The sequence below is a fragment of the Peromyscus leucopus genome, chromosome 14 (genome assembly GCF_004664715.2).
Source record: "Peromyscus leucopus breed LL Stock chromosome 14, UCI_PerLeu_2.1, whole genome shotgun sequence".
Lineage (NCBI taxonomy): Eukaryota > Metazoa > Chordata > Mammalia > Rodentia > Cricetidae > Peromyscus > Peromyscus leucopus.
This window is the reverse complement of record NC_051075.1, coordinates 37517222-37544315: the sequence shown is the minus strand read 5'-3', so window position 1 is coordinate 37544315 and position 27094 is coordinate 37517222. Positions and strand designations below refer to the sequence as shown.

The window sequence follows — 27094 nt, the reverse complement described above, 5'->3', positions numbered from 1 at the left end:
TAAACATCTCTTAGAATACTGTCTCCCAGTCCAACCGTTTTCCATGTCCCAGGGATATGTGGACATCTCACATTGTGAATATTGCCAGTTTTAGAAAACTTAGACCTGTAACTTCCTGCTGTGAATCTATTTTCAGAACGGGCTACTTTTCCATTCTTGTGTATGTGCTGGGTCAGCTGAAGGGTACTGCTCCTTCCCCAAGCTGGGTTCCCTTATTCACACGTTCTGCCTGCCCTATTTCCACTTCAGAAAGCCTTTCCTCACTGAAATGACCTCCTCTGATTATTCCTTGTATTAGTTTAATGGTATTTGAATCAAAAGAATTTTAGGGGTTTTCTTAAGGTTGGGTTTCACCATGTGATGCAGATTAGCTTCAAATTTATTATCCTGCCTCCTCCACCTGCTGAGTGCTGGGATTATGGGCATGTGCCACTGCATCCAGCAATCCTATTTTTCCAAACTGCACATTTTTGGGTAGTCCAAGTATCTTAGTTTTTCCTCTTGGCTAGGGTGTGAGATCTATCTCCCCTGTCACATACCAAACAATTCAAACTCTTTCTGGAGTCTTTTGTTTTTGAATATTTTTAAGAACTGGGTAACAGCTTAATATTTACATAGCTATTCTCAAGAAGTTTTTCATCTGTGATTCTATATAGCTGTTTTTTTTTAAGATTTATTAATGTATTTTATGTATATGATGCTTTGTCATCATGTATGTCTTTCTATCAGAAGGGGGCACTGGATCCCATGGGAGTACAGTTGTAGATGATTGTGAGCCACCATGTGGGTGCTGGGAATTGAACTCAGGACCTCTGGAAGAACAGTCGGTGCTCTTAACCACTGAGCCGTCTCTCCAGCCCCTAGAGCTGAACACAGTAAGTGCGGATGGTGCTGTGTTCAGTTCTCTAAATGTGGTCAGTACAGTGTGGTATCATCCTAGTCTGTCACATTCTGCTTCTGGTAAACTTGGTTTAATTCCAGTTCTCTTCAAGCATTAGGTCCCCCACCCAAGGTTTTATGTACAAAGTTGAAATTTGTTTTGTTTTTCTAGTGAGTTTATTTACTTTTATACAAAGTAGCTGTTATTGACTTTAAAATATTAAATGTTCCACTGGTATTTGATTAAAGAACATAATTCACTTATAGAGTCAAGCAGAAACTGAGAAAAGAATTACTTGTTGTTCAAGATTAGCTTTGAAGAAAATGATCCAACACTTGTATAGACATACTTTTTCTTAGTGTAATTGTTTCTTTCTGGAAGCTCAGCTTCTTTCCACGTGCACATGGAAAGGAGGAAGGAATGCTAGTTCACAGGCCAGGTTTGAGGTGTGCAGAGAAGGCATGGGTGCATCCTGTGATGGAGCCCTCTTAAAGTGGGCTAATGAGTACTGTCAGCCCGAAGCCAAAGTCCTTAACGGTGGCAGCTGCATCGGAATACCCTCGGTGACAGCATTTACTCAGATTGCAGACCGCGGGCTTCACTGCAGAAGAGCAAAGGACACCGCCATGGTAGGTCTTCATTGCCAACCTTGGGGAATTTGGATCCCTATGGAAACATCTCTGGGTATTTCTATGAGGTTGTTTACAGAAAGATTAACTAGGCAGAGAAGACCCACCCTCAGTGTGGGCAAGACTATCTAGTCCGTGTGCTGTGGTCCCAGAGGGAATTCAAAAAGAGAAAGATGCTGAGCACAGTGTCCATCTTTCCCTGCTCCCTGCCTGCAGCTGCCTCAGGGTCTGCCACCATGCCTTCTCTGCTGCGGTCTCCTCTTCAGCTGAGCCAATGAACCCTTCACTCCTGCATGCTTCCTCTTGTCCAGTATTTGACCACAATGGGGAAATCAAATCATGCAACACTAGAGCTTAACCCACAAAATTTTCTACATAGGAACTAAAACAAGCACTCTTTAATGACACTTCTGTGCAAGTTAAATCCTACATAATATTTGGAATATGTTAAAAATTCATATAAACTTATATTCTAGAGAAGTATTTTCTAAGATATCCTATAATACCTAGTAGTTGTAAATAGGAACATCACATTACATTTACAAATATATATCTTAGTTAAAAATGTTAACTCACCTCATTTGTGCTTCCCTGTAGCAGAGGCAATTTTAAAAGGAAGAGTTATAGTTTGTTTAATAACATAATTTTCAACTTCATCTGCAATATCAATTGTGAGCATTAAGACAAATACTCCTGAAGATTCATCAGTTTAGATTCCATATTTTACAAAAATACTTTAAAGAACCAGTTCTGTATTTCTGATAGGTTTTACCGTTGTGTTCTAGGAGGGTTCTGAAGTTTACAGATACCTGTCTTTAGCTTTGTGTGCTGAGATACTGAGTAGCTTGGGATCCAGATGAGCTGCATTCACTCCCCCATGTGCTCTCATCAGTGCATTTCAGCTTGATTCCTCCAAGGCACACAGCTCCTTAGCTAACATTCTATTGTGGAGTACAGACAGTGTGCTCTTCATGCTGGGTGGGGGTGGTGCTACTATTAGCTACCTCTAGACCACAAATGTTCAAAAGCTTAAAATATAAAATTGTATGGAGATCTTTAATGTCCCTAAATTCTCAATAACTAATAAAGAGACTCCTGGAAGAGTAAGCTAGTAAGTTGTCATGGTGCCCCTGACTCCCTCAGCTGAAGCTAACTGACGCACAAGCAGCTGGTTCATGACCACTGGCTCCTGCTGTGGCTTGCTCAAAAGTCTAGATCAAATCAAATGTGATATTAATGAGAGGAATAGGATAACCAGTGACAGTAGGTCATGTACGCCCCTCACAAAGCCAGTGCCAGTCAATTGCTAGGTTAAGTTCAACACAGGGTCACAAGCAGCTAAGTAACTGTTTCTCATACTTCTAACACTATTAACATTTTAGAATTAGAAAGTAAAAATGCCGTTTATCCACGTATGTTTTAAATACTAGCATGTCAGTTGTGTAGGACACACTGTAGTTAGTTGTTCATATCTTGCCATGTTGTAAAGTTTTAAAGAGCTGGTCTAAGTCATGTTCACCGTGTATTTCTGCTATTGAATGAACGCTGACTACACAGTGTGTGCAGAATTTAACTGAGGAAAATAAAAGAACTCTTACCTGGTCCCACAAGGCTGCAGCTACCTGGTCAATGACGGCCCCCAGCTCTCGGTACTCCCCAGAGTAGCGGATGTATGCCCAGGTGCACAGGGTGATAAGAGTCAGTCCCATGACCATGTTGCACAGACTGGCAATGATGTCCAAGCCAATGAACCCAGTCACACCAGCAATCACGTATGTGATAAAGATGACGACAAACAGTGTGGCTGGGGTGCGAGCTGCGTGGAAGATATTTTTGCTGTCATTGTGCTTAATGTACTGGATGTAAAGTTCATCTATCTCACTCTCCAATTGCTGCAGGTAACGCCGGCTGAATTCTTCCCCGCCCATCTTCTTCACCCCTCGGAATAACTTCACAGATTCTTCCTTTAGCTGCAGGTGCTTGGTCTGCAGGTCATTAGGGGCAAGGAATGGTTTGTCACCACCACAAATCTATGTCAGAGAGAGAAGTATTTGTTTATGTGGTAGGGAGCAGATAAACAACTGTATCCAGTTTTCACTGGAGCACACTGGAATGCTGCATAAGAACGATGAACTCAGTGACGGACTTCATTTCCATCACCCAGGGACACTGCAGCCAGAAGAGTGGTCAGTTACGGTCCAGTTAGTGTGGACGGCCTAGTAAACAGTGGTCGTTTACATATAACGTATACCGTTACATGCAGTACAGAGACTGTCATAATAAATGACTGTTCACCACACTGTACTTTCCATCATTATTTAGAGCTGATTTCTACTTGTTAAAAGTTCACTGTAACATAGTATTCTGTGTTACGCTAGCTACAACCTCATACCTCCTACGTTTATGTTTTTTTTTTACATCAAAAAGACAAGTTGAGTGCCTGACCTAAATCATGTAGGTCTATGTAAGTACACAGTGATGAGTGCCTGACAAAATTACTTGCTGCGTTTTCTGTCAGTGACAGAGGAAGGATGCATGTGTGCTGTCAGTCCAGACTGTGCCCACATCCATGAGGCAGCGCTAGAAAAGGTGGCTGGTGTAATGCCTTATAAAGGTTTTGGTTGCCGGGCAGTGGTGGCACACACCTTTAATCCCAGCACTCGGGAGGCAGAGGCAGGCGGATCTTTGTGATCGAGGCCAGCCTGGTCTACAGAGCGAGATCCAGGATAAGCACAAAGCTACACAAAGCAACCCTGTCTCGAAAAACAAAAACAAAAACAAAAACAAAAAAAAAAAAATAAAGGCTTTGGTTTGGTTTGATTTGGGGTTTTTGTTTTGTTTTGCTTTTTGTTGTTGTTTTGTTTTTCATGACAGGGTTTCTCTGTGAAGCCCTGGCTGTCCTGGAACTCATCCTGTAGACCAGGCTGGCCTCGAACTCACAGTTAGATCCACCTGCCTCTGCCTCCCAAGTGCTGGGACTAAAGGCATGCGCCATCACCGCCTGGCTAATAAAGCCATTCTTAATCCTCTTCTGTCTCTCTACAGGGATGTTTTTTGGAAACCCTGGCATGGAACTCGCTCTGTAGAAAGGCTGGCCTCAGACTTACAGTGATCCACCTACTTCTGTGTCCTCAGTCTGGCATTAAAGGTGCCACCATGCCCAGCCCCTTTTCTAAGACACAGGAAATAGTATCTATGACTTAACAAATTCTCAAAGATAAAAAAGACATGACCCATATAGTTGCCAACTGTTTGTTCACAGAATGAATACAGAGCCGAGAAAACACAGAAATAATGCAGTTCTTTCAGAAGTCAAGTTATACTGAAGTAATTTTGACCAGTGAAGTTTAATCTAAAATAATAATCAGTACTATAAAACTCTTGAACCAAGAAGTATATTTTCCTTAGCTCTTTCACTGTTTACTTTGAATGGAGCCAACTGGATGTTTCTTAGAGTAATAGAAGCACATAGAATGTTCTTGAACTGTATTTTCAAGTTTTTAAAAAGTTACGAGATAGGCCGGGGAGATGGCTCAGTGGGCAGAAGTAATTGCTTATGCAAGCATGAGGACCTGAGCTCAAACCCTAACACCATGTGAAACAGCTGGGCACAGCTGCACATGCCTATACTCCAGCACTGTGGGCTGGAGATAGGAAGATCCTAGGAGCTCACTGGCCAGCCAGCTCAGCTTCTCCTGCAGTGTGAGAGCCTCTCTTAAAGGAACAAGGTAGTCCGTAACAGAGGAAATCACTCAACAGCTTCCACTGGCCTTCACGTGCATGTGTGTGCTTCCCCATTCCTACACACGTGCATGTGTGCATCTCCTAAGTCCCACACTCACGTACATGTATGCGCCTCTCAATCACCACACACATAGAGAGTTACAAAGCGATTTCCAGCTAACCACGTCCTTAACTTTGGCTATAGTTTTAATATTAGTAATACAACTGGTTATTCTTTAATTTTATGCTAAATTTCTCTTGATTTTAAGAGTCCATCAATTTTAGATGTAACTTTGATTATAACACTTTTTAGGGGAAAATAATACTTCTTACATTAGTTAAAACTAAAATGAAAAATACTGGTTCCTGAGGCTTGATTTTTGGTTGTTTTTTTTTTTTTTTTACAAGTTTCCAGAGAAATAATAAGACTATAGAATCAAATATGCACAGTGAAGAGAGTAGCATGTTTTTAGCCACTGAATCTTCCAGTGGGACGATCTGGCCAAAGAAAACATGAGTAAGGATATTTTGTTAGGAGAGAACTAATGTTTAAATGCCTGTAAAAGTGCATTGTGTGTGTGATTTCTTGACACAGGGTTTCATTTCACTGTACCCCAGGCTAGGCTTAAACTTAGTACACCCACTTCACCTTCCTGGCAATTCTTCGGCCTCAGCTTCCCATGCCCGCTTTGTAACATTCTGTTTTAAAGTATCTAGGGACACAAGACATGTGACACATACATACTGAGCAAAGTGACATTCGAGTCACCTCTGTGCACGCAGTGTGGTACGACATCAGAGAATGGGTTCAAAGAAGAAGTACGTTTTCAAACCCCGAATGCTCACCTCCTCCATCTTCCTGTTGTATGTGTCCTTGGCAGTCGCGACAGCTGCTAAATTGTTGGCTTCTGCTGTGGCCTTGGGACAAAGTACACACGTTAGTGCGCAGTGGAGTCGTCTGTGTCAGGGCCGCATGCAAGAAATGTGCCAGGACCAGCCAGCAAGGAGTCACAAGTGTTTCTCCACACGTTTAAATTATTAACTTTTAAGATGTACAGAACCTAGATGTTCGCTCAGCAAGCCACTATGCTACAGGGAATGTCCATTCGGATGACCTTTCTCTGAAGAGCAGCCTAGTCTCACCTCCTGTGAAGGCGGTGGGAGAGTGTACCAGCCAGAACAGGAGGAGTATGTTTCTAAGCAGAGTCCACACACAGAGGAGGGAGAGTCTTTGGTACAAAGTGGATCTCAACCTAAGTAACACCGGTGTGTTCGTGTGGAGCGTTCAGATAGACACATGGGTAAGGCAAGAGATCTCTAGGTGACTACAGGCAGGAAAATGTGGCCTCAGAGACAAACAAGCTTAAACATCATGCCTCCTGATGAGTACGCACCTGTAACATGGACTTGGGGTGTGGTAATTCTTCACCTTGATAGATCTTTATGTATGCCTAAAACAAAACCAAACAGGAAAAAGACTCAGTCAAGCAATTTCATTCAACATTTCTTATGTTAACCTGTATTTTAGGGTCTTGACAACTAAATATTTTCAGGAACTATTATTTCTTTCTTTGCTTTTTTTAGCTAATGCTGTTCCTTCTTTCTGAAATGCTCTTTTCATACATAGCCACATGCCAATGCTGCCCTTCTTCAGGAAGGCTTAAGTCATCTCCCTTAAAAGCTTGCTCAAATCCCTCTGATGGCGTAGCCTCCTGTTCACAGTGAGCCTGTGCCCTGCTGATACATAAGCTGTATGGACCCAATCTGTGCGGGGATAACGAGTCCACACCATAAGCACATCTAGTGTTAGACTAGAAATTCACATACAGCCAGTTGAGAGTGACGAAGGAAAGAGGTCACACAAAAAGGCATTTCAGATGGTGAAATACCAACTTTAAAGACTGACACTTAATCTTGAAGAACTTGACAAATCAGGTTAATTTCTTCATTAGATAGTCATGTTGGCAAAGGGCATTTGGTGTTAGTAAAGTCAAGAGGTAAATGCAAATTTAAAATTGGTGCAGATAGCAGTTTGGAAGAATTATTTTTCAGGAAGAAAATATAGTTGCCTACGGATAATCTTAAAGGTGAAATTCAGTATGAGGGGACTCTGTGAACACGCCCATAAAGGTTTGTTCAACTCTGATATATTTTTATTTCAAAGTATAGTTCCCTCGAGTTAAAAACAGATGGTAAATTTACTTACAATGAGTTTCCTTAAAAAAGATTTTATTTCCTCAGAAAGTGACTTCTTAGGTGTGCCATAATTTTCCAAAGCTTTTTTATGGGCACCTTATACATTTGCCCCACAGAATTTTTACGTGAAGGATGCATACTCCAGGGCACGTCAAAGGGAAGTACTCACGAGAGGTATAGAAATGGGAACGATACCTTGAAGTACTCCAGCAGACCTCGGCAGGTGATTTTATTCCCATTGATCTCTTTAATATCTAGGCTCTCAGGACTAAGGAGCCACGGAATCAGTATTTTCAAGTTTTTGATGAATTCATCATCTATTTCTACAATTGAAAGCAAACTCACCATTATTTTAAAAATCCAGTCCAATCCTCCATGCCACAGAATAAAACCTTCATCTACCTCCATTTCCCTGGCCTCAGTGGAAATGCTACCACTCACTGTCCTGTACTTAGCCACTCCAAACTATTGGGAGTGATTCTTCCTGACACATGTCCACGCTTGGCTCTCAGCTCCACTCACATGTCTTACACCTATAAAGTATTTCTTAACATTAAATGTTAAACACATTTTATAGCTCCCCCACCCACTCTTTTTTTTTTTTTTTTTGTATTTTTGAGACAGGATTTCTCTGAGTAGCCCAGGCTGGCCTTGAACTCAGAGATTCACCTGCCTCTGCCTCTGGAGTGCTGGGATTAAAGGTGTGTGCCACTACCTCCCAGTATTACAAGCCCATTTATGTAAGCATTTCATGTAGTCTGAGACCCTTGGATCTTACTTATGGTTATGTATAGAGGCTCAAAAATTGGGAAGCTGGGTGTGGTGGTGTGTACCTATAGTTCCAAATCCTTGTGGGGCTGACTCAGGATTATTTGAGTCCAGTCATTCATGTCTGCCCTGGTTAATAATAAGACCATGGTAATAAGATCATGCTATATCCCTGGGTCTCACTATATAGGTCTCTAATTTGCAGGGATCCTCCTGTCTCTGCCTCCTAAACGCTCAGGTTATAGATGTGTGCTACCACATCTACTTGGGGTGTCAGTGAGGGGCACATACATGACTGTAAATATCCCAGGCTGGCCTCCAACTTGTTATGTAGCCAAGTCTGGCCTGGAACTCCTCTTTCTACCTCCTAATTGCTGGGTTTATAAGCATGTGCCATCGCCCCCAGCTGAGACCACATCTGTAACGAAAACACAGGGGACAGATAATTCATGGCTTGTAAGGTATTGCCTCCAAATTCTCCTGCGTTTCCTGTGCCTGCCTTGTAAGTATTGAAAGCTGGGTAAACTGTGGTAACAAACTCTATAGTTTCAGTGGCAGAATTCAGCAGCATAAAATAACACAGCAAGAAGAGGCCAGTCAGGCCTTAAAACAGATCAGCAGTAGACTCTGTTATTTACCCATTCTTAGCTGTGAGCTCAAGCTTAATGCACAGACTTAGTAAAACTACAGACTGTAGATGGTGAAGTAAGTTCTACACATGGATACCTGTGTAAGTCATTTTAAATACATGGGGAAATGTGCACACTATGTATAAGAGGTATGACTTGGTTTCTAAGTAAATGATTACTGCAATATATCTAGACTGTATCAGTTCTTCCTAAATGTCTATATAATAAAGTATTTTCCTTATAAAACCAGACACACACACACACACACACACACACACACACACACACACACTTCTACCCAAACTTTTTCTTATGAAATTGGAATGGAATGAAAATAGATATAGGTCTACTAAACCAGAAAGGTAACTATTATTAAAGCAACCAGCATATTTGGGCACAATGTGCTCTGAAGATAGTGTTAGACATCTCTGCTTGCCCTGGAACCATTGTTAACCATTCTAATGATGGGTCCAGGAAATAACAATATATTAATAATAGTATTATTTGACCACAGTAAATTCACAGTCTGGGACATGGTCAGACAAGTTCTGATCAGTTTCCAGAGGGCCCTATGAGTGTTCAGTAGATGTGTAGGTGGAGGAACACTCAAGGTCATGTTGTATCTTCATAATTTCTTCAGTAAATTTTGCCTCAAGAGAGCAAAAACTTCTTGGGAATGCAGGAGCTGGGCCAACGTGGTAGTTACATTAGTTACCAAATAAATACTCCATACAATGTATGCTTTATAAGTAACTCTATAGAGTAGGAGCGCCAGTATAGGATTTAGGGTGTAAACTAACAAAGGACAGTAACTTCTCAAGATAACCTGCCAAGTCATTAGACATACCATTTCTTTAAAAAAAAAATTGTCTAGCATTTGACTCTGACAACTTCTGCTAAGGAAGCTGCCCCACAGTGTATGCTGTGGTTACCTGATTGTTCTATATAACTCCCTGCTAATTAAAAGACTATGCTAGCGGGGGTATTCAATTCAGTAAAAGCTAGTTGAATGTAGTGTGAATGAACACGACTCAACACTTTTGACCTCTGGTTTCCAGTATGGGAAGTTCCTTCATTAACAGCAATTAAATTAATCATAACATTTTAAAGAACACTGGAAAGACTTATTATTTCTTGTGCTGTTAAAGATGGCAATAATTGCAATGCTTTGTAGGATAGTGGGCAAATTATTAGTGTTGATGATGAGTTAGAAAGTTATTTCTGCCTATGAAATAGCACATGAGAACCTACCACCAAAGAACAAAGTTTTCACAGTTGTTTGCATCCAGCACACATTTTTTTGCAAGAGACAATCACTCCCATGCGAGCCCTGTGAAGAATACCAGAGCTAGCTCATAGGGCAGCCAGGATAAAAGTCTGTGTGTTTGTTGCTGCTCTATTCATAATAGCCAGAAATTTGAAACAATCTAGAGGCCCTTCAACAGAAGAATGGATTTTTAAAATGTGATACATTTACACAATGGTGTATTACTTATCCATTAAAAAAAAAAGAAATCATAAAATTTGTAGGTAAATGGATGGAACTAGAAAACATTCTCCAGAGTGAGGTAGCACACAGACCCAGAAAGACAAATGTGGTATACATTTGCTTATATATGGATATTAGCTGTTAGGTCAAATGCTAACCTAGCTGCAATTCATAGAAAGCCAGAGGTTGGGCATAGAGTAAGGTACTGGGGAACAAATAGATTTCCCTAGGACAGGGAAAGAGAACAGATAGTTACAGATAGGAAGCTGGGAAACTGGAATGGGAGGATCGAGTGGAAAGAGGGAAGGAAGAGGGAGACGAGGGAATACAGGGAGAGACAGCTAAAGTTAAGAGCCGTTTGAAGGGTAGTGTGGAAACCTAATATGGGAGAAGCTTACTAAAATATACACACATATGAAGGAGAGCTAAATGAAATCACCAAACAATGGGAGAGACAGGACCACAACTGTACACCTCTCGTCACCAAATGACGCTTCCAGTACTGGATTGGGTTACATCTAATTGAGTGGTTGGCCAAAGGGGTCCCACAAAAACTCCCAAACGACTCGGGCTGTTGCCAAGACGATAGGTTGCTCTCCACAAGCTGACATCAAGCCACACTGCTGAAGACAAAACCTGCACGACACACTGAACAGGAAGAAGTCAGGCTGGCCTCCACAGAGCTTCCCCTACATGTTAGCGTTTGGTACAGGAAGTGCTCTCTGCACATTGCCAACTCAGCCATAAACTCTTTCATCTTCCATGGTATCCTGACTGCAAGATATGCTGGTGCAATGGTGGTGCAAAGTTTGTGGAAGTGAAAATTTTGTCTCTTCCAAGGGAGTCTCGCTGGGGAAACAAACTCCTCTTAAGGGTAGGCTTCGTGCCCAGCACTTAATGGCCAACAGAAAATGAACTCAAGGGCATCTTTGGAGGTTCCTTGTCTCATAATGGCATGTCCGTGCTCTTCCTTTTTGAAACATGATTTTATTTTTTCTTCTCTTTTACTCTACAATTCCTGTGTGTACATATCATGAGATTCCTGAGTGTGGGAACGAGTGGGTCTGTTTCTTGTGCCTTCTCTTGGGCTCTTTTCCTTCTATTTGTCTTGTCCATTTCTGATGGGTTAGTTTTTGTTTTATCTTATTTCATTTTATTATCATCCCACAGAAGCCTGTTTATTTTCTATGAGAGACAGAAAGGGAGTGGATCCATATGGGAAGGGAGGTGGGGAGGAGTTGGGAAGAATAGAGGGAGGGGAAACCATAATCGGGATATATTATGGGAGGAAAAAAATCTATTTTCAATAAAAGGGAAAAAATGTAGTGTTGGGTGGAAAAATACTGTAGATAACAGATTTTCAAAGCTGCCAAAGAAGACACTGAGAAAAAGTAGGACGTTTCTGTACACAAGGTAGATTTAGCAGCAGTCCTGTAAGGTACACAAGCCTCATGAAAACAGAACTTTTAGGGCAACTGAAGCCAGTTTGCATTTCTCTTTCTCCTGAACTAGCTACTTTGCAAGCTCTGTGCTGACAGATGGAGGTGGTCAACTACCTGGACCAACGTCGTTGTGGACACGTGGACAACTGGACGGGGAACAAATGCTTACACAGCAGGCATGTGTGTCTGTGTGACTTTTCCTAACCCTTCCTGAGCGGGGGCATTGAGAGCTGCCCTAGGCGATGAGCTGCAGCTGCCGGCAGCTGTGGTGGCCCAGGCCAGCCGGCCGCCTTCTTCATAAGGAGCTCTTGTTCGGCGGCCCCCTCCTGTTTACAGCTCCCAACTCCAGAGAAGAAAGAGAGGCTTTATGGAAGCCCGCTCTTTGTGTGATGCAGTCAAGACACACTGAGGCCATTAGTAATTTCATGATCGTGAGCGGGCTGGGCGTCCGTCCACTAGTGGGTTAGAGTTCAGAGGTAACAGTGAGACCACAGGCCTCTGGCATCCACATGCTAATGCCATGTGCCCACTGCCATCTGCTGTGGTAAAGAAGAGAACACAGGATGATTCTGAATATCAACGCAATGCTGGCGGCTGAGGAATTTAGAATTCTCCTTACTCTATCGACTGCCAATGTTAAAGGTAAAGGTGTCAGAGAATCCCATGGACACTAGGGGAAGTGCTGTTGCTGGTCAATTCTGCTAGTTTCTAAAAACGGGATACAAGATATGTTGTCATTTTTAAATGTCATTGAAAACCCCCTTGGCAATAATGGTGCTGAAAAAACATTTGTGCTGCCGCTGTTGCACCCCGGCACAATGCAAAAGAAAAAAGCCATAATAAATTAGACAAGAAAGTGTGAATTCCATGGTGTGTTCAGTGGTAGGCTCACAAGTAAAACGTCAAAACTGCCTTGAACTGCCTTGAATTAACTAGAGAGCAGAAGTCTACAGAGAGCTTTACTGCCCTCAGTGATGGGAGCTTCTGAAGACCTCCCCTCCACTCCCGGGTCTTTTCAAACAGGAGTCCACTCTGTTAGTACAAATTACACGCCGTGAGAGGATACTAGCTGAAAACAGTGTCTACTCTTCTGTTTTAAAGAAACTTGTTCTTATCTGGAGAGGACTTTATTTATTTATTTATTTATTTATTTATTTTATCATTTGTTAAATTCTCCAGTTGCTATTTTAAAGAGCCTGGGTTCAGTACTGAATATACTGTTTGCTTTCAGCCCCAAACTATGTATTTCAACAAATGCAATATTCCAAAACCACAGACACTTTCCCATTCTGATTACTATAATGAGGGGACCAAGCACACACAAGCACTTTTCAGAGCACAGAGGTGGGGGGGGGGCCTGCTGCCTGCTGCTGGTAGACGCAGGGTTTGGTCCTGTGTGTCAGCTGACTCACGGGAAGCTGCAGCGCCAAGCCCGACCCCCCCCCTTCCCTGACCAGGACTGTGCCATGTGCCTTTCGTTAGTGCAGAAGCTAAGTCGGCAGCCGCAGGCGCTGGCCGATAAGGGACGACGTTAGCAAACTCCGTCAGGGGCAGACAAACCTTTCAGCTTTCCATCGAAGTTTGGGTTCGTGGCCACTTTCAAGCCAGGATGAGGTAGGAGAAAACAGGAAATGTTGGTAAAGCAGGAATGGATGTGCTTTCTGACATTCTGGAGTTCTTCATGCTGGTTCCCTGAGACCTGCAGAAAGGCATTCTGAAGGTGAACTTTCTTGGGACAGAAACAAAGGCTTGGCTTTGCCTATCAGCTTCCATGATGGTAAAATGGCATGATGTGGCTGGGATTAAAGGGTTGGATTTGTCCATATAGCTATAACTACGTGTGGCAAACGCATGATACAATTAGCACAAGTTACAAGCCTCTGTTTTCCTTCAAAACCACATGGCCAGGCCTATCATAGCAGCAGGCTAATCTGGGGGCAAATTGCTGTCATAGTTGGCTTTCCATGGCTGTGATAACACCACCACTGAAAGCAGCTTGGGGAGAAAAGGTGGTTTCCGCTTCACCTTCTATTCTGTCACCGAGGGAAGTCAGGCCAGGGTCCCAAGGTCGGAACCCGGAGGCCATGGAGGAGTGCTGTTCACTGGCTTGCTCCTAGGGACTTGGTCAGTTTGCTTTCTTATATAACCCAGAGCCACCTGCCCAGGGTGGGCACCACCCACAGTGGGCTGGGCCCTCCCACACACTTAGCTACAGGCCAGTCTGATGGAGGAATTTTCTCAATTGAAATTCTCTCTTCCCAGGCGACCCTAGCTTGTATGAAGTTGTCACTAATAAACAAACAAACAACCAGCTCCATACTTAAATTCTAAAAAGGCACTTGAATGGCTAGGTATTTCATACAAGCCTAAACACCACCAGTCCCTTCTAGACATGTGTTTAACAGTCTGTAGAAAAGGCAGAATGAAATACATTTAGACATTTACACTGCAGTATTGAACTGTTTTGAGTCTTTAAGGTGAAAGTTTTGCCTTGAGGAAGAAGTAAGTGTTTTACATATCACCTATGAAGTATCTGTATCAAAGTCATCGACAGTAACTTGAAAGCACAATTCTAAATTTTATTACAAATCCACCTTGGGTTGTCTATTAGAGAAACTACAAGGGGTAAGTGGAACTGTGGCTCCTGGGTATTCAGGAGATCATTCAACAGAGACACTCTAGCTTATTCTGGGGAAATGGCAGGCACCTCAACAGCGAACCAACCTTGAGTCGTTTCTCCAAGAACTTGGCGCCACCATCAGCTCCATAGGAGAACTCGTATGGGAAACTCCAGTCTCGCACGAGAAATATCAGACTCTGAAAAGTAGTAAGAAAGGATGGATGAGAGTACTCGGAGGTTGCAGGCCCTGCTTTTTACTGGGGCCAATCCTGTTATTGCATCTTAACCGTGTTCCTTACCATACAGGAACACACCACATATGTTCCTTACCATACTGTGGAATCCGTTTCTTAGCCGTCTGCCCTGAGCTCATCCTGCTTCACAATGTGGGAACAATAAGTGCTCTACCAACTCCAAGATGAACGCATCCCACCGAGACCAGCGACAGTCATGACCACCATTAAAAGTTGACTGAAGGGAGCCATAATTAGATTTTCTGTGGTGTGTTCCTGTCTGTCTGTCTGTTTCTCTCTCTCCTCTCTCCCTTCCTTTCTTCTTACTCTGTCTCTTTCTCTCTATGGCTATGGTAGAATATATGCATAAGATACCAGACCAGCTTGAAGAAGATGCAAGCGTTGGAGACAATCTCACTATGGAGTCCAGGCTGCTGTTGAACTCACTGTATAGACCAGGCTGTCAAAGAACTCACAGCAATCTCCCTGGCAAGCAGATGCTACCAGTCTTTATGTTTTTGTTTTCTTTTTAAACTTTTTTTAAAAATGTTTATTGATTTTGATTTATGTGCAATGGTGTTTTACCTGCATGTCTGTCTGTATAAAGGTGTCAGGCCTCCTGGAGCTGACAGCCGGGAGCTGCCAGGTGGGTGCTGGGAATTGAACCCAGGTCCTCTGGAAGAGCAGCCAGTGCTCTTAACCACTAGACCATCTCTCCGGTCCTTTTGTTTTCTTTTTAAAAGTTTCTTTTTAAACTTTTTGTATATATGCGCCTGTGCGTCTGTGTGTAGAGGTCAGAGGACAATTGGCGACAGTCGTTCTCTCTTCCCGCCATGTGAGTTCTAGGGGTCAGACCTGGTTACGAAGCCTTAGCAGCAAGCACCTCTACCCTTCAGCCATCTTGCCAACCCTCCACCAGCTTTTTCCTGAATCTAAGTATTTTACTATTTTTATAGAAATGATAGTATGTATTTTCTTATCACAAAAGTTCAAAGTCCAGAGAAAATGTAAAATGCATCCAAATCTCTAACGCAACTACAGCCAACACTTAGTGAAGTTTATGCACCAGGAGCAGGACAAGGGAAAAAGAAAGACAAATTTATGTAAAAAAACACAAGAGTATCAATGTCACAGCCAAAGTGACAAATATTACATTAAAATATAATTGAGATTACGTGTCTAGGAAACTTAGGATGGCATTTAAGATAGTGAGGAGTTTCAAGTAATTGGTTTTTCACCACCAGTTCACAAACTGTATGTTCACTTTAAAAAATCTTCTGTGTTGAAACATATTCTACATACGGAAAATCACACACAATGGCACGGCTTAACACCCTTTCAGGAACCGCACTTATGTAACTAGCACCCAGATGGAAAACACTGTCTATCACATCACAATGTCCTCGCTCCTGCTTTCCTCCCTCTACCTCTGCCTAAGGGCACCACTACTGGGACTTGAGAAGTGATAGGTTAGTTTGGTGTGTTCTCATTCAACACTGTATTTGTGAAATTCACCATTCTGCTGCATAACGTCTTATCATTCACAGTCATCACTGCATCACATTCCATCATGTTAAGGCTATGTTTGACCCTTAACTTTGTGCCATGAGAAAATTAGATTTCTCAGACTTCCTCTTATCTTTCCTTCCATCTCCTATTTATTTTTTAAGTAATAACTTTGAAATGACAACAAGAAGTTTGAGTATAAATGGTTAAGATAAATAGACACTGGCAGCTCTGTCAGATGCATGCAGAAATCCTAAGGTAACTGTAGGTTCAACTGCCTGTGCCCCTGGGTTATTCTGTCCTTTCCCCATCATAATACTTTAAACACCAGGACCTGATGAAGTTCTTTCTATCGTAAATAAGGAAATCCAAGTCCAACACAACTAAGTTAAAAAGCATAGACTGTCTTACCAGTTCCCTAACTGGCAAGACCAGAGCCCTTTCTCTTTTTAATTAGTCCATTCTATGTGATGGCCAAGATGACCTCTGAGATTCCGGAGGTCATATTAGATTAGCCCTGCTGTGCAGTTCAGTTTTTATAACAATTCTACTAGCAAAGTTCCAGGGACTTGCCTACCTGTGATGGAATGACCAGTCCTGAAACTACCACTGTGGTCAGAGGGATGGGGGGGTCCTAAGTGGAGTTCTCTCTGTAAGAGGTGAGTGCACCCCTACACCTGAACCAATGAGAGTAGATTCCCCATTGGAAGGGGTTCTACTAATACTTAGAAGTGGAGACTGGGGATTAGACAGAAAAACACAGATCTCTACTCCTGTACTACAATGCTTTGGCTTATCATAGATCGCAAGCCTCTGAAGGCAAAGACTGAATCTCTTGTTGCTCATTATTAGGATAAGCACACTGCTTGGCACAGAATCATTGTCTTGTGTAGATTCCTAACTTGTAATTATTCGAATTAATGTCAAGGGTCAAAACACTTGTATTATACTCTGTAATCGTTAGTCCTGGTTTTGCTTCTGTTGTTTGTAACTTGATCTAATCACACATCAGGAATTCACTGACTGCAGGCTCCATACGCAAGCTTTCAGTGACCAGTCAAACCACCACCTTAGGGTGCTGAGGCTGGACCCAGAGTCTCACACTCAGTAGGGCACCAGCAATCTTTACAGGACAGTTGGAGTTGCTTCACTTTCCGACTACTCTCATTCTTGAGAAGATCTTCTGCTTATTTTATAGTTGTTGGACAAATTAGCTAGACATAAAATTCTTAGAGTGACCCTATTTATTGAATGTTACTATGGTAAATTCTATGGGAATTACTTATCCTTGAATACACTAAGTACATCAGTACATTCTTATGTTGACTGGATCTCACTAGTATTTCCTACAGAGCTACTACAAGGATTCAAGTTTCACTTCTATCTTTTAAAATATCTTCTCTCTACTACATTCATTCCATTAGCTTCTTTAGGACTCTCATTTTGCCATGTGGTACACAAGGCTACACAGGATGTAGAGCCTGAAGTTTATATAATTTGTGGGGCAAGGGAGAATCTCTGTAAAAAAAATAATATGGACGTCTTGGAAAAAGCCTGATAAATATCACAAATACACAAAAACTCAGACAAATAACTAATATTTATCACACTTCTTTTTTTAAAGGTGTTCCAAGTTATGCCTCCCTCCATCATCCCCCCGCCCACACACACACTGAGACATAGCCTTACCATGTGTCCCTGACTGGCCTGGTACTGGTTATGTAAACCAATCTGGCCTTAAATGGACTCGGGCAAGCACTAGGATGCCGCTCCAAGTTCACTGCTTCCCCCAGACACAGAGTCTCAAGCACTTCCTCAAGAAGCACCAGCTTCTTCGAGTTGGACGCTGTAATGTCAACATTACCCTGTTGGGTGAAGATGACCTACTCATTTTTCCTAGGTCTTTTCAGTGGCAAAGCTAGTACTTGTATGTGTGCATGTGTACGTGTATGTGTGTGTGTGTAAGGTGTATGTGATGGAATAGTGCCTCAACTCATGCTGCTGTGTGCATTTTAAACACCCAGATACAGGACCAAAATGTTTTCATTGAACTCCTTTATCATATCTATGCCTCCTTACCCAGAATCCTGAATCGGGAATCTTGGTTTTCTAGGCACAGGAGAATACTGAATTACGACATCCCACAATTACTTACAGTTTTAGATCACAATACAAACATGAAAGGCCCAGAGTAGCAATGCCAATGCTGCCATCGTGGCTATGAATATTTACTGAAAGCTTTCAACAACTTTTGGCTTATGTTCTCTTTATTTCTAAGGTCTGCTCACAGAATGGAGACATCACCTATGCTGTTCTCCTTTCATCTTTCATTCACTCTCACTCCCACAGGCACACACCACGACATGGGGTAACTCTGGTCTTCACACCAGCCTTGTTTATGAAGAAGTCATCCTGCAGATTTCTCACGTGGGCTAACAGAACAGCACTGCTACACTCTTACATCCTGACACAGTGTGAAACTCCATTTTACTGGCTATAATCTCTGGCTCAGTCTTTCCTTACACAGGCCCTCTTAGTGTGTGATTGCATGGTTTTTATCTTGTTTCACCATGATGGTGCCTTTCTCCTGTTGTGTAGATTCTGTAGAGAGAGGAGAGCTCTTTGCAGAGAGAACTAAAAATACCCACATCTATTATCTTTAGGTCTACTAACTTTAAATGGATGCCCATTTTTGTTTAAAAAATGTCAAAATATAACTTGTATCAAGAACATTTGTACCTAAAACAAGTATCTTGAAAGCAGATGTTAGCTAAGTAACTGAAGCAGACATCTGTAAGCCAGGATAAATAAAATGAAGTACGTGGGTGGGCTTTGCATTTTTAACGCAATTTCTGTCTCATTCTTTGCTCTTTTACACTGGGTATTCTCCTTCAAAATAAATGAAGATGATGTGTAGAAAAGCCAACACGAAGCCTTACTTTCCCAGATTAGCAGCTTCTCACAGTAACAGTAATCCTGGGCTCAATGCTACTGCTCCAGTCCCCAGACTTGCCTGAGTGGCTCTTGGCCAGAACAACACCGAGCTGTGGTCCCTGCAGTGTCTGTCAGTTTCTACGGAGAAAACACCTCCACTGTGGATGGTATCCAGGCACTGGAGGCTTACTGGTTAGGTTATTAAAAATTGTTTATCATTAGCTGATAATGGTAAGGACAGCGCCTTCCCATTACATCCCAGGTACTTGTGTGCTTCATTTGATCACATATAGAATTCTGAGTTGCAGCCCTCATTTCAAAAAGCAATCAGTTTCCTTCTGCTAAATCCTGATATGTTCATCTGTACGGGCAAAGAGGGAAACACCATAAACCCCCCTCATTTGTCATATAAAAATGCATCAAGTTGTAGTAGTTTTTCAGATGAATTAAACTGAGTTAGGCAAATGATAGACCTGTGCTATTTTATCCTATAAATGGTCTTTTTATTTGAACAATGAAAATGATTGTCCGTTTCTCTTTGGAAACAGACTACAGCCATTTGAAAATCATTCAGAAGGAATGTTATAGACCTACTGTGAGTTACAGTGAAAAATGAAAGAAAAAAAATCTAAGGGCCAAACAGCTGGATGTAGCTATATGAACCAAAGATCCCAATCCAACAACATGTAAAGTACAGTGTATTCTTGGATAATATTAAGATATTAATGTTACAAGTATATGGAATAATTACTGACAAGTAATTGTCAGTACATGTGTTGATGTCCATATAAAGGATTTAAATGACATGATATTGGAAAGCTAATGCTAAATTTATGTGCATATCCATTATAAATTATGTGAAATTAATCATATCCTTTGAAAGAAAAACTGATTTAGAATCAGTGGCCAATAAATATATGAACTAGCCTTGAATGTGATTAATGAATTTCAGTTTTGACTTCAGTTTCAGTTAGAGAAGAGCACTAAATTATTTTGAGACTATAAACAACAGCTTGCTTCAATCAACAGCCCAGGAAAGCCAGCCTATCAGGAAGACTGAGAAAAGCAAACTGATGACCTTGTTTAGTGGGTTACAGAGGAAAGAGTGGGTAGTACGGGTCTTACAGTGTGTCTTCTGTTGAAGCATGCTGTGCGGTTCAAGGATGAGGGGCAGGCTGACCCCAGCCAGAGTTATTTCCCTGAGCATGTCTCCTTCTGCTTAATTGATTTGATGGGAGTAGGTACTCTAGCTAAAAAAAGCAAATCACAAAGCTTCTGCCCTTAAGACCTGTAAGTTGACTAATGAGGTGGGATATGATTATTAAAATACCAGATCATAAATATAGTTCAACAAGTGCTGGGGGATAGGAGCAGGAAGAGAAGTAGGTGGTGTCTAGGTCCAGTGCTTTGGACCTACGGCCTGGGCAGAGATCAGCTCTGCACTGTTACAGTGTGTGTAAGCAGGATTAAGTCTATAAATTACTCTGGCCATTTCCTCACTGGATAAAAAAGAGAAAGAAACGAGAAGTAATAATGCTAGCACAGTGAGCATTAATCTGAAGACCGTATAAAACATGCTTTTGTACAGGGTCTGGAACAAACAAGCCCTGGTTCAGCTGTCGTCTTTGTCCAGTGGTTACATTCCATAACCTAAATGTAGAAACCAAGAGAACTTTGGCATGAACCTTGACCCCATTCTGGGTTGCCAGATAAATAATTCTAATTCGTGTAGCTCTCAGATCACCTAAATTGCTCTCTGGACAGAACCTAAAGGTAGGGTAGGTAGCTTCCCAGGAAGCTGTCCTCCTTGGCCCCATCGAGTATCAATTTCCACCTCTAGCAGGCAGACAGTAACCTCTCTTTTTCTCAGCGAGGTCAGGTATTTCTCTGACATTAGTTGGCAGCTCCAACTACCACAGGTTTTTGCCCAAGAATGTTTTGTCTCAAAGTGGCTTGAATCACTACCAAGGAATTTTGCCAGTAAACATCTTAAATCACAGGAATAGAGTGACCTTGAATGTAATTAAGTCAACTAGAGTCAAATAATTCCTGATTGTCTGCAGAGAGGCCTGATGTGAATGAGAAATTATGACAATTTCTAATTGTTTGTGCCATGTATATCCTTAACACACACACACACACACACACACACACACACACACACACACACACACACACACACACACACACACACTAGCGGCATTCAGTTTCACTGAAAGCTCACCGGAACTGGTTGGATCACTAGTCACTACATCTCCACTCAGATGTGTGGACTTCTTCTATCTAACAGAGAGGAGTAAGTTCTGCTCTGATGTCCAAAGCACTGGCGGGATCTGAGTCCATGAAGACAGTTAATAAGGGTGTTGTGGGAGGACCAGGAGGCAGCTCAGGGAAGACAGCTTGCCCCGTGTGTGTAAGGGCCTGGGGTTGATCTATATACTGCACAAAAGGAAAAGCGAACTGTGGAACAGACTAGGATAGAGTAATTGAGAAAATAAAGTACTAGTTCTGGGGAGATGAGCGATAAGAGACTAAATGTCAAAGGTCCTCAACCACACACTCAAGAAAGAAACAGGCTTCTGAGAGGAAGTAAAGTTCACATACAGGAAAGCTTTTTTTTTTCTTTTTTTTTTTTTTTCAAGGATTTATGCCTCTAATTTTCCTATTACCAGAAAGCTTGACTATATTGACCACTTGTATACAGACATGGCAGTCCATCTCTCAGGGCCTTCCTGCTGCAGATGTTGTCTGCCAGGGTATGCAGAGGGGTTGAAACAGACCTTAGCCATACTGTGCTTAGGCATGACCAGGACAGAGCAGCTTCCTGTCACAACCCAGGGACAAGTTAAGAGGTATGATGCTGAAGTTACCTTCTTCTTTCCTTCCTTCCTTCCTTCCTTCCTTCCTTCCTTCCTTCCTTCCTTCCTCCCTCCCTCCCTCCCTCCCTTCCTCCCTTCCTCCCTTCCTTCCTTTCTCTCTTTCTTTTTTTTGGTCTCTTGAGATAGGGTTTTTCTGTGTATCCCTGCTGTCCTGGAACTTGCTCTGTAGACTATACTAGCATTGAACTCACAGAGATCCTCCTGCCTCTGCCTCCTGAGTGCTGGGATTAAAGGCCTGCACCACTGCACCTGGCTGACACTGAAATGATTTACTCTGGGTGTTTGTGAAGGACGCCTGCATACATCACGCAGGCTGTGGATGTCATACAGCTCCAGCTCTTCTCTGCTAGCCATTCCATCATAACTCTGCCAGCACTTCCCATCTACCTCAAGTCGCCAGGCTGAGAAAGGCCCAGAAGTCAGCAGATAAATTTACAGCTCTGGCCTAAAGAGATCGGGGTTTAGAAATACCATGGCCACTAAACAATTTAACTTTATTGACAGCTATATGAGTTTTATAGACTGGCCTACTAAACACACCTACCATACAGACATGTATCACTATCTAAAACATTGACCCAACTGACAATGTTAATCAATTGGGGAATATTTTCTATTTCCTTGTAACCTACATAATTAGAGGGTATAAAATGGCTAAATAGTAAGAAGCTCTTGGATTGCTATAGCCAAGGACAGCATTTAATGGCAAACCACAGGGTACCTTGAAGTCCATATTCTAGCCTAAGGGAGGATCTCTTCAGGGAGGTTCAATGATAAACACTGTTATTGCCACGTGGCAGAGTGAAATCCCCTCCACTCAGCCTGAGAGGTTATGAGTAACTAGCTCCTAAGAGGACACAGAGCCACACAATGGGAAACAAGCCTTTCTGAGAGTCATAAGAAACTGATGGCTGCATTTACCAGAGAGCATTAGAAAAACTCAGACTTGCTTGAAGGTGTATTTAGAATGAACTTCAAATAACACCTGATGATCTGGAAAACACCCACAATTAGCCAGGCAGATCCAGAGCCGAGGATGTGCTCATCCAATCAGATCAGTGTGGAGCCAGGGATGGCTCGGGAAAGCTCAAATGACCAAGGAAGCGACATCCACAGCAGTGTAATACAGAGCTAAATCTCCCACTACATCTGACCAAGACCCACCAGCTTCTCAGGAACTGGAAATTAGGTTTCCAGCAAAGGACAATATTGCCATTTTTCAATTACACCATTTAAAGTCATAGTACAGTTAATGTAAAGAACCGTTGTTGTTTATAGCACAGACATGTTCACCAAATGATTCCTGTTGGATTATCATACATAAGACGTGAGGTCCTCCTGCCTCTACCTCCTGAGTGCTGGGATTAAAGGTGTGTGCACACCACCACTGCCCAGTGATTTTACCTCTTACTACAGACAGTAATATGCAGAGCTGTTACAGAGATGGCTTCTTGGGGCTTGCAACAAACAGTTATGACAATGTGTTAAGCAAAGTGAAATATCCTGTAAAAGCTATTTCATGCTGTTATTTTCTATTTCTTTTTATTATTTTAAGGCATGGGTGTTTTGGCTGCATTTACGTCTGATGTCACTCTAGGGCCTGGTGCCCACAGGAGCCACAGGAGGGCACCGGCTCCCCTGGAACTGGCATTACTGACATTTGTGAGCCACCATGTACACAATGGGAATAAAACCTGAATCTTCTGGAAGAACAGCCAGTGTCCTTAACTGGAGAGCCATCTCTTCAGCCTCATTCATATGTTTTTTTCCCTAATCTAAGTGTGAATTATGTCACTAATGTTATGTCCTGAGCGTCTTGTTATATTATGTATTATACTATATACATGTATAATACATGTATGATATATTTGCATCTTTCTTTTTAATGATATGATGTATAGTATCTTTTTGTTTTGAATTTAGTTGCTTTAATCTCAAATGTTATTAAAAGGCTTTGGATATTACTTTTACTACTTAATAAGTTTCTCATTTCAATTTCAAACATAATAAAAACCTATACTAGTTTAAGGTGTAGTTGTTGACTCATTCAGTCAAAACTGTGAGTTTTTTTTATGTATATGAATGTTTTATTTGCATTTATGCCTGTGTATCACAGGCATGCAGTTACCAGGGAGGCCAGAAAAGGGTGTTGGATCCTCTAGAACTGGAGGATCAGTAATCCTCCATCAATAGAATCTATTCTTATGCTTATCACAGATCCTTCCTCTGGGCCCTAGCCCTGAGCTCTGTCTATCAGCCAACAGAATTCATTCTTGTTGTAAAGGTCACAGGTCACAAGTTCTTCTATGTTTAAGTGTATAAGAAAAGTAAACCACAAGGTCAGTCTCTGGAAGGCATGGCCCAGATTCTGCAAAGACGGCATTGTCCTGAGTTTCATTTTTCACCTCTTATGAGGATCATTCCCCCCACACCCTCCACATAGGCCATGAGGCTTCTGGGGTGGGGGTGGGAGGTGGGGTAGAGGTGGGATCCCAGGCAGCTGGGATTACAGGTATGTGCCACTATGCCTGACTTTTGACAATTGTTGCCAGAGATAATACTCAGGTCTTCAAACTAATGTGGCAAGCCACATAAGTGATGGAGCCACTTCATCAGCCCCCCAAACTTTCTTTTCACAGACATTTCACAATGTCAACATGGTCCACTACTAAGGAGCAATCGCAAAAGTTTTTCCTATTATTTGTTCTTAGGTCACTGACAGTTTTTTTAACCAAAGACATAATTCCTGTCTGTCTGTCATCTATCTATGTATCTATGTATCTATGTATGTATGTATATATTTATGTACGTATGTATGTATGTATGTATGTATGTATCTATCTATCTATCTATCTATCTATCTCCCGATTGTCTGTCTGCCTGCCTGTCTGTCTGTCATCTATCTATGTATCTATGTATCTATGCATCTATGTGTGTATGTATATATTTATGTACGTATGTATGTATGTATGTATGTATGTATGTATGTATGTATGTATGTATCTATCTATCTATCTATCTATCTATCTATCTATCTCCCGATCGTCTGCCTGCCTGCCTGCCTGCCTGTCTGTCTGTCTGTCAGTTAGTCTTCATGTTGGTTTATGTGTCAGGAGCAGTGACACCTGCTGGCAAGACTTAAGGTCCCTTTCTAGAATCCAGTCTAGAATCAGCAGTCCAGAGCGCAGACAGGTCAAAGCAATAATGCAATTGCCGCTCAACACTTCAACTACCGCCAAAGCAATGGAACCCCGGAGTGCAGAAAGGTGCCGCGGACCACGCTGAAGACTGTGAATCAGGAGTGCTCTTGTTCTCGCCCTCACCACCTCCTCTGCCGTTTGCCTGGGTGTCAGGGCCAGATCAGACTGCTTCTAAAGCGTCCTCCACTTACATCTTCAGGGAAATATCTTCTGGACGTCTTGAATGCAGTTTGAGAGGAGAGCTCCAAGTCAAACCTACAAACTGAGGCCACGCTCATCCCCACTCTCACAACTGAGTTAGTGGTTTAACGCCATTTGTCACTGGGCAACAGAAAACAGACAGCTCATCTTAGTCTACTGTCTGCCACAAGAGCTTCTCAGTTACGCTGCCCTTATGAATTGTTTTTCCCGGGGGCTCATATGCCCTCCCTTTGGGCATTATGCATGTCTAGAGCTAAGGCTTCCTCTGACAAGCTCTGGCTGAAGGAGTTAACTTTTAGATTGTGTGAAAACTGCTGACGGACAGCACTTGATCCAAGCTCAAAGGTTTCCTTCACGCTGTTGACCCTAGCATGACTGGAGTCTTCAGGGCAAGTCTGGCCAGCCACCCATCCTCTCAATATGCCAGAAAAAGAGACAAACCAGAGAAGACAGACGTACTTGATGTGGCTACACTGGGAAGGAACAGATGAGCAGGTCCAGAGACCCCACCCCGACCCCACGTCTATCTGGGGGAGTATCGAGATGAGGTTAGGTTTAAAGACAGCAAGAGCTACGCACAACTAAACAATCCTAGTGAAGTACGGTCCTGCCCGTCACTAGCCCACCACTACCTTGACTACCAGTGCCACGAGGTGGTCCAAGAAGTTGCCAGAACTGTGCGAAATCTCTTCCTGAGAGGCCAGTTCCTCTTCTGGATGGCACTACCTCATCAATCTTTTCCTTCCTCGGCAGGGGACTCCTGGGAAGTTCTAATTCTCTGGGACCTGGTGTTTCAATAGTCTGACAGCTGAGGGGATGACCCCGTAGAACGCGACACAATGGGCACACCAGCATCAGCCGGGCTGGCTGCTATTGCACTCAGGCAATGGAGACGTTACCATGTAAGAAGGGCACTCCAGCCTCTCCCCCAGTTTCCTCCCTGGTGACAGCCAACTGCTGGACTTTGCAACCAACTCTTACTACCCCAGCTTGGTTGTTTTAGGTTCCATGCTTGGTAAATGCATCAACTGTCTCCTGTGACATTCAGGGCTGAATTCAGGGAAACGCTGATATGCTCACATGAGCCAATGTCTAAGACATGTTTTTATTGCTTACTTCTAGCTCTTCTTCATCTCAAATAGCTTAGAATAGGAATCTAAAATGCCTTCTCTTTCTTCCTGTGAGACGGAGTTTCTTCCTCACTCTGTAACCCTGGGTGGCCTAGAATGCCCAATGTGCATCAGGCTGGCCTTGAACTCACAGATCTCCACCTGCCTTGAACTCACAGATCCCCACCTGCCTTGAACTCACAGCAATCTACCCTCCTTGAACTCATAGAAATCCTCCTGCCTCTGCCTCCCTAGTGTTGGAATTAAAGACATGTCCCACCACACTGACCTCAAATGCTTCTTGAATGAAATAAATCAAGGAAAAAAACATGACCTTGATGAAAATCACAATTATAGATTCCACAAAAACCCAGTAAGACTTTTCCATCTCTCAACTTTCACCTACCTGAAAGGGCTTCAGGAATGTTTCTTCCATTGCTAACCTGCCGTACTCAGTGAAAAGCTGGGGGAAAATCAGAGAGAAGGGATGGGGAGGGGGAAGGGAGAGAAAGATTTGAGATTCGTTGACTTATTGAGTTTTTTTCTGCTCATTTCTCCCAGCTGTAACAGAATGCTACAGTATCATGATTACACAGTAATTGTCAGAAAACAAGCACTAATTATATAAAGCAGAGACACAGTAATTACATAGCTAA

General features: G+C 42.4%; 1 protein-coding gene across 2 annotated transcripts in view; it reads right to left on the bottom strand.

Moving 5' to 3' along the window:
• The window catches only part of Atl1 (atlastin GTPase 1), a 64662-nt gene that overhangs the window by 1558 nt on the left and 36010 nt on the right, over positions 1-27094 (bottom strand). Inside the window, exons 6-13 of one of the 2 annotated variants that reach the window (XM_028858645.2) lie at positions 26845-26901; positions 14481-14573; positions 13317-13455; positions 7624-7751; positions 6627-6683; positions 6079-6150; positions 3108-3539; positions 2086-2100 (exon numbers count right to left, since the gene is read on the bottom strand). In XM_028858645.2, the coding sequence (XP_028714478.1) occupies positions 2086-2100; positions 3108-3539; positions 6079-6150; positions 6627-6683; positions 7624-7751; positions 13317-13455; positions 14481-14573; positions 26845-26901 (993 nt within the window). The remainder of the gene's footprint in view (positions 1-2085; positions 2101-3107; positions 3540-6078; positions 6151-6626; positions 6684-7623; positions 7752-13316; positions 13456-14480; positions 14574-26844; positions 26902-27094) is intronic. The other variant, XM_037210590.1, reaches the window with a different exon arrangement.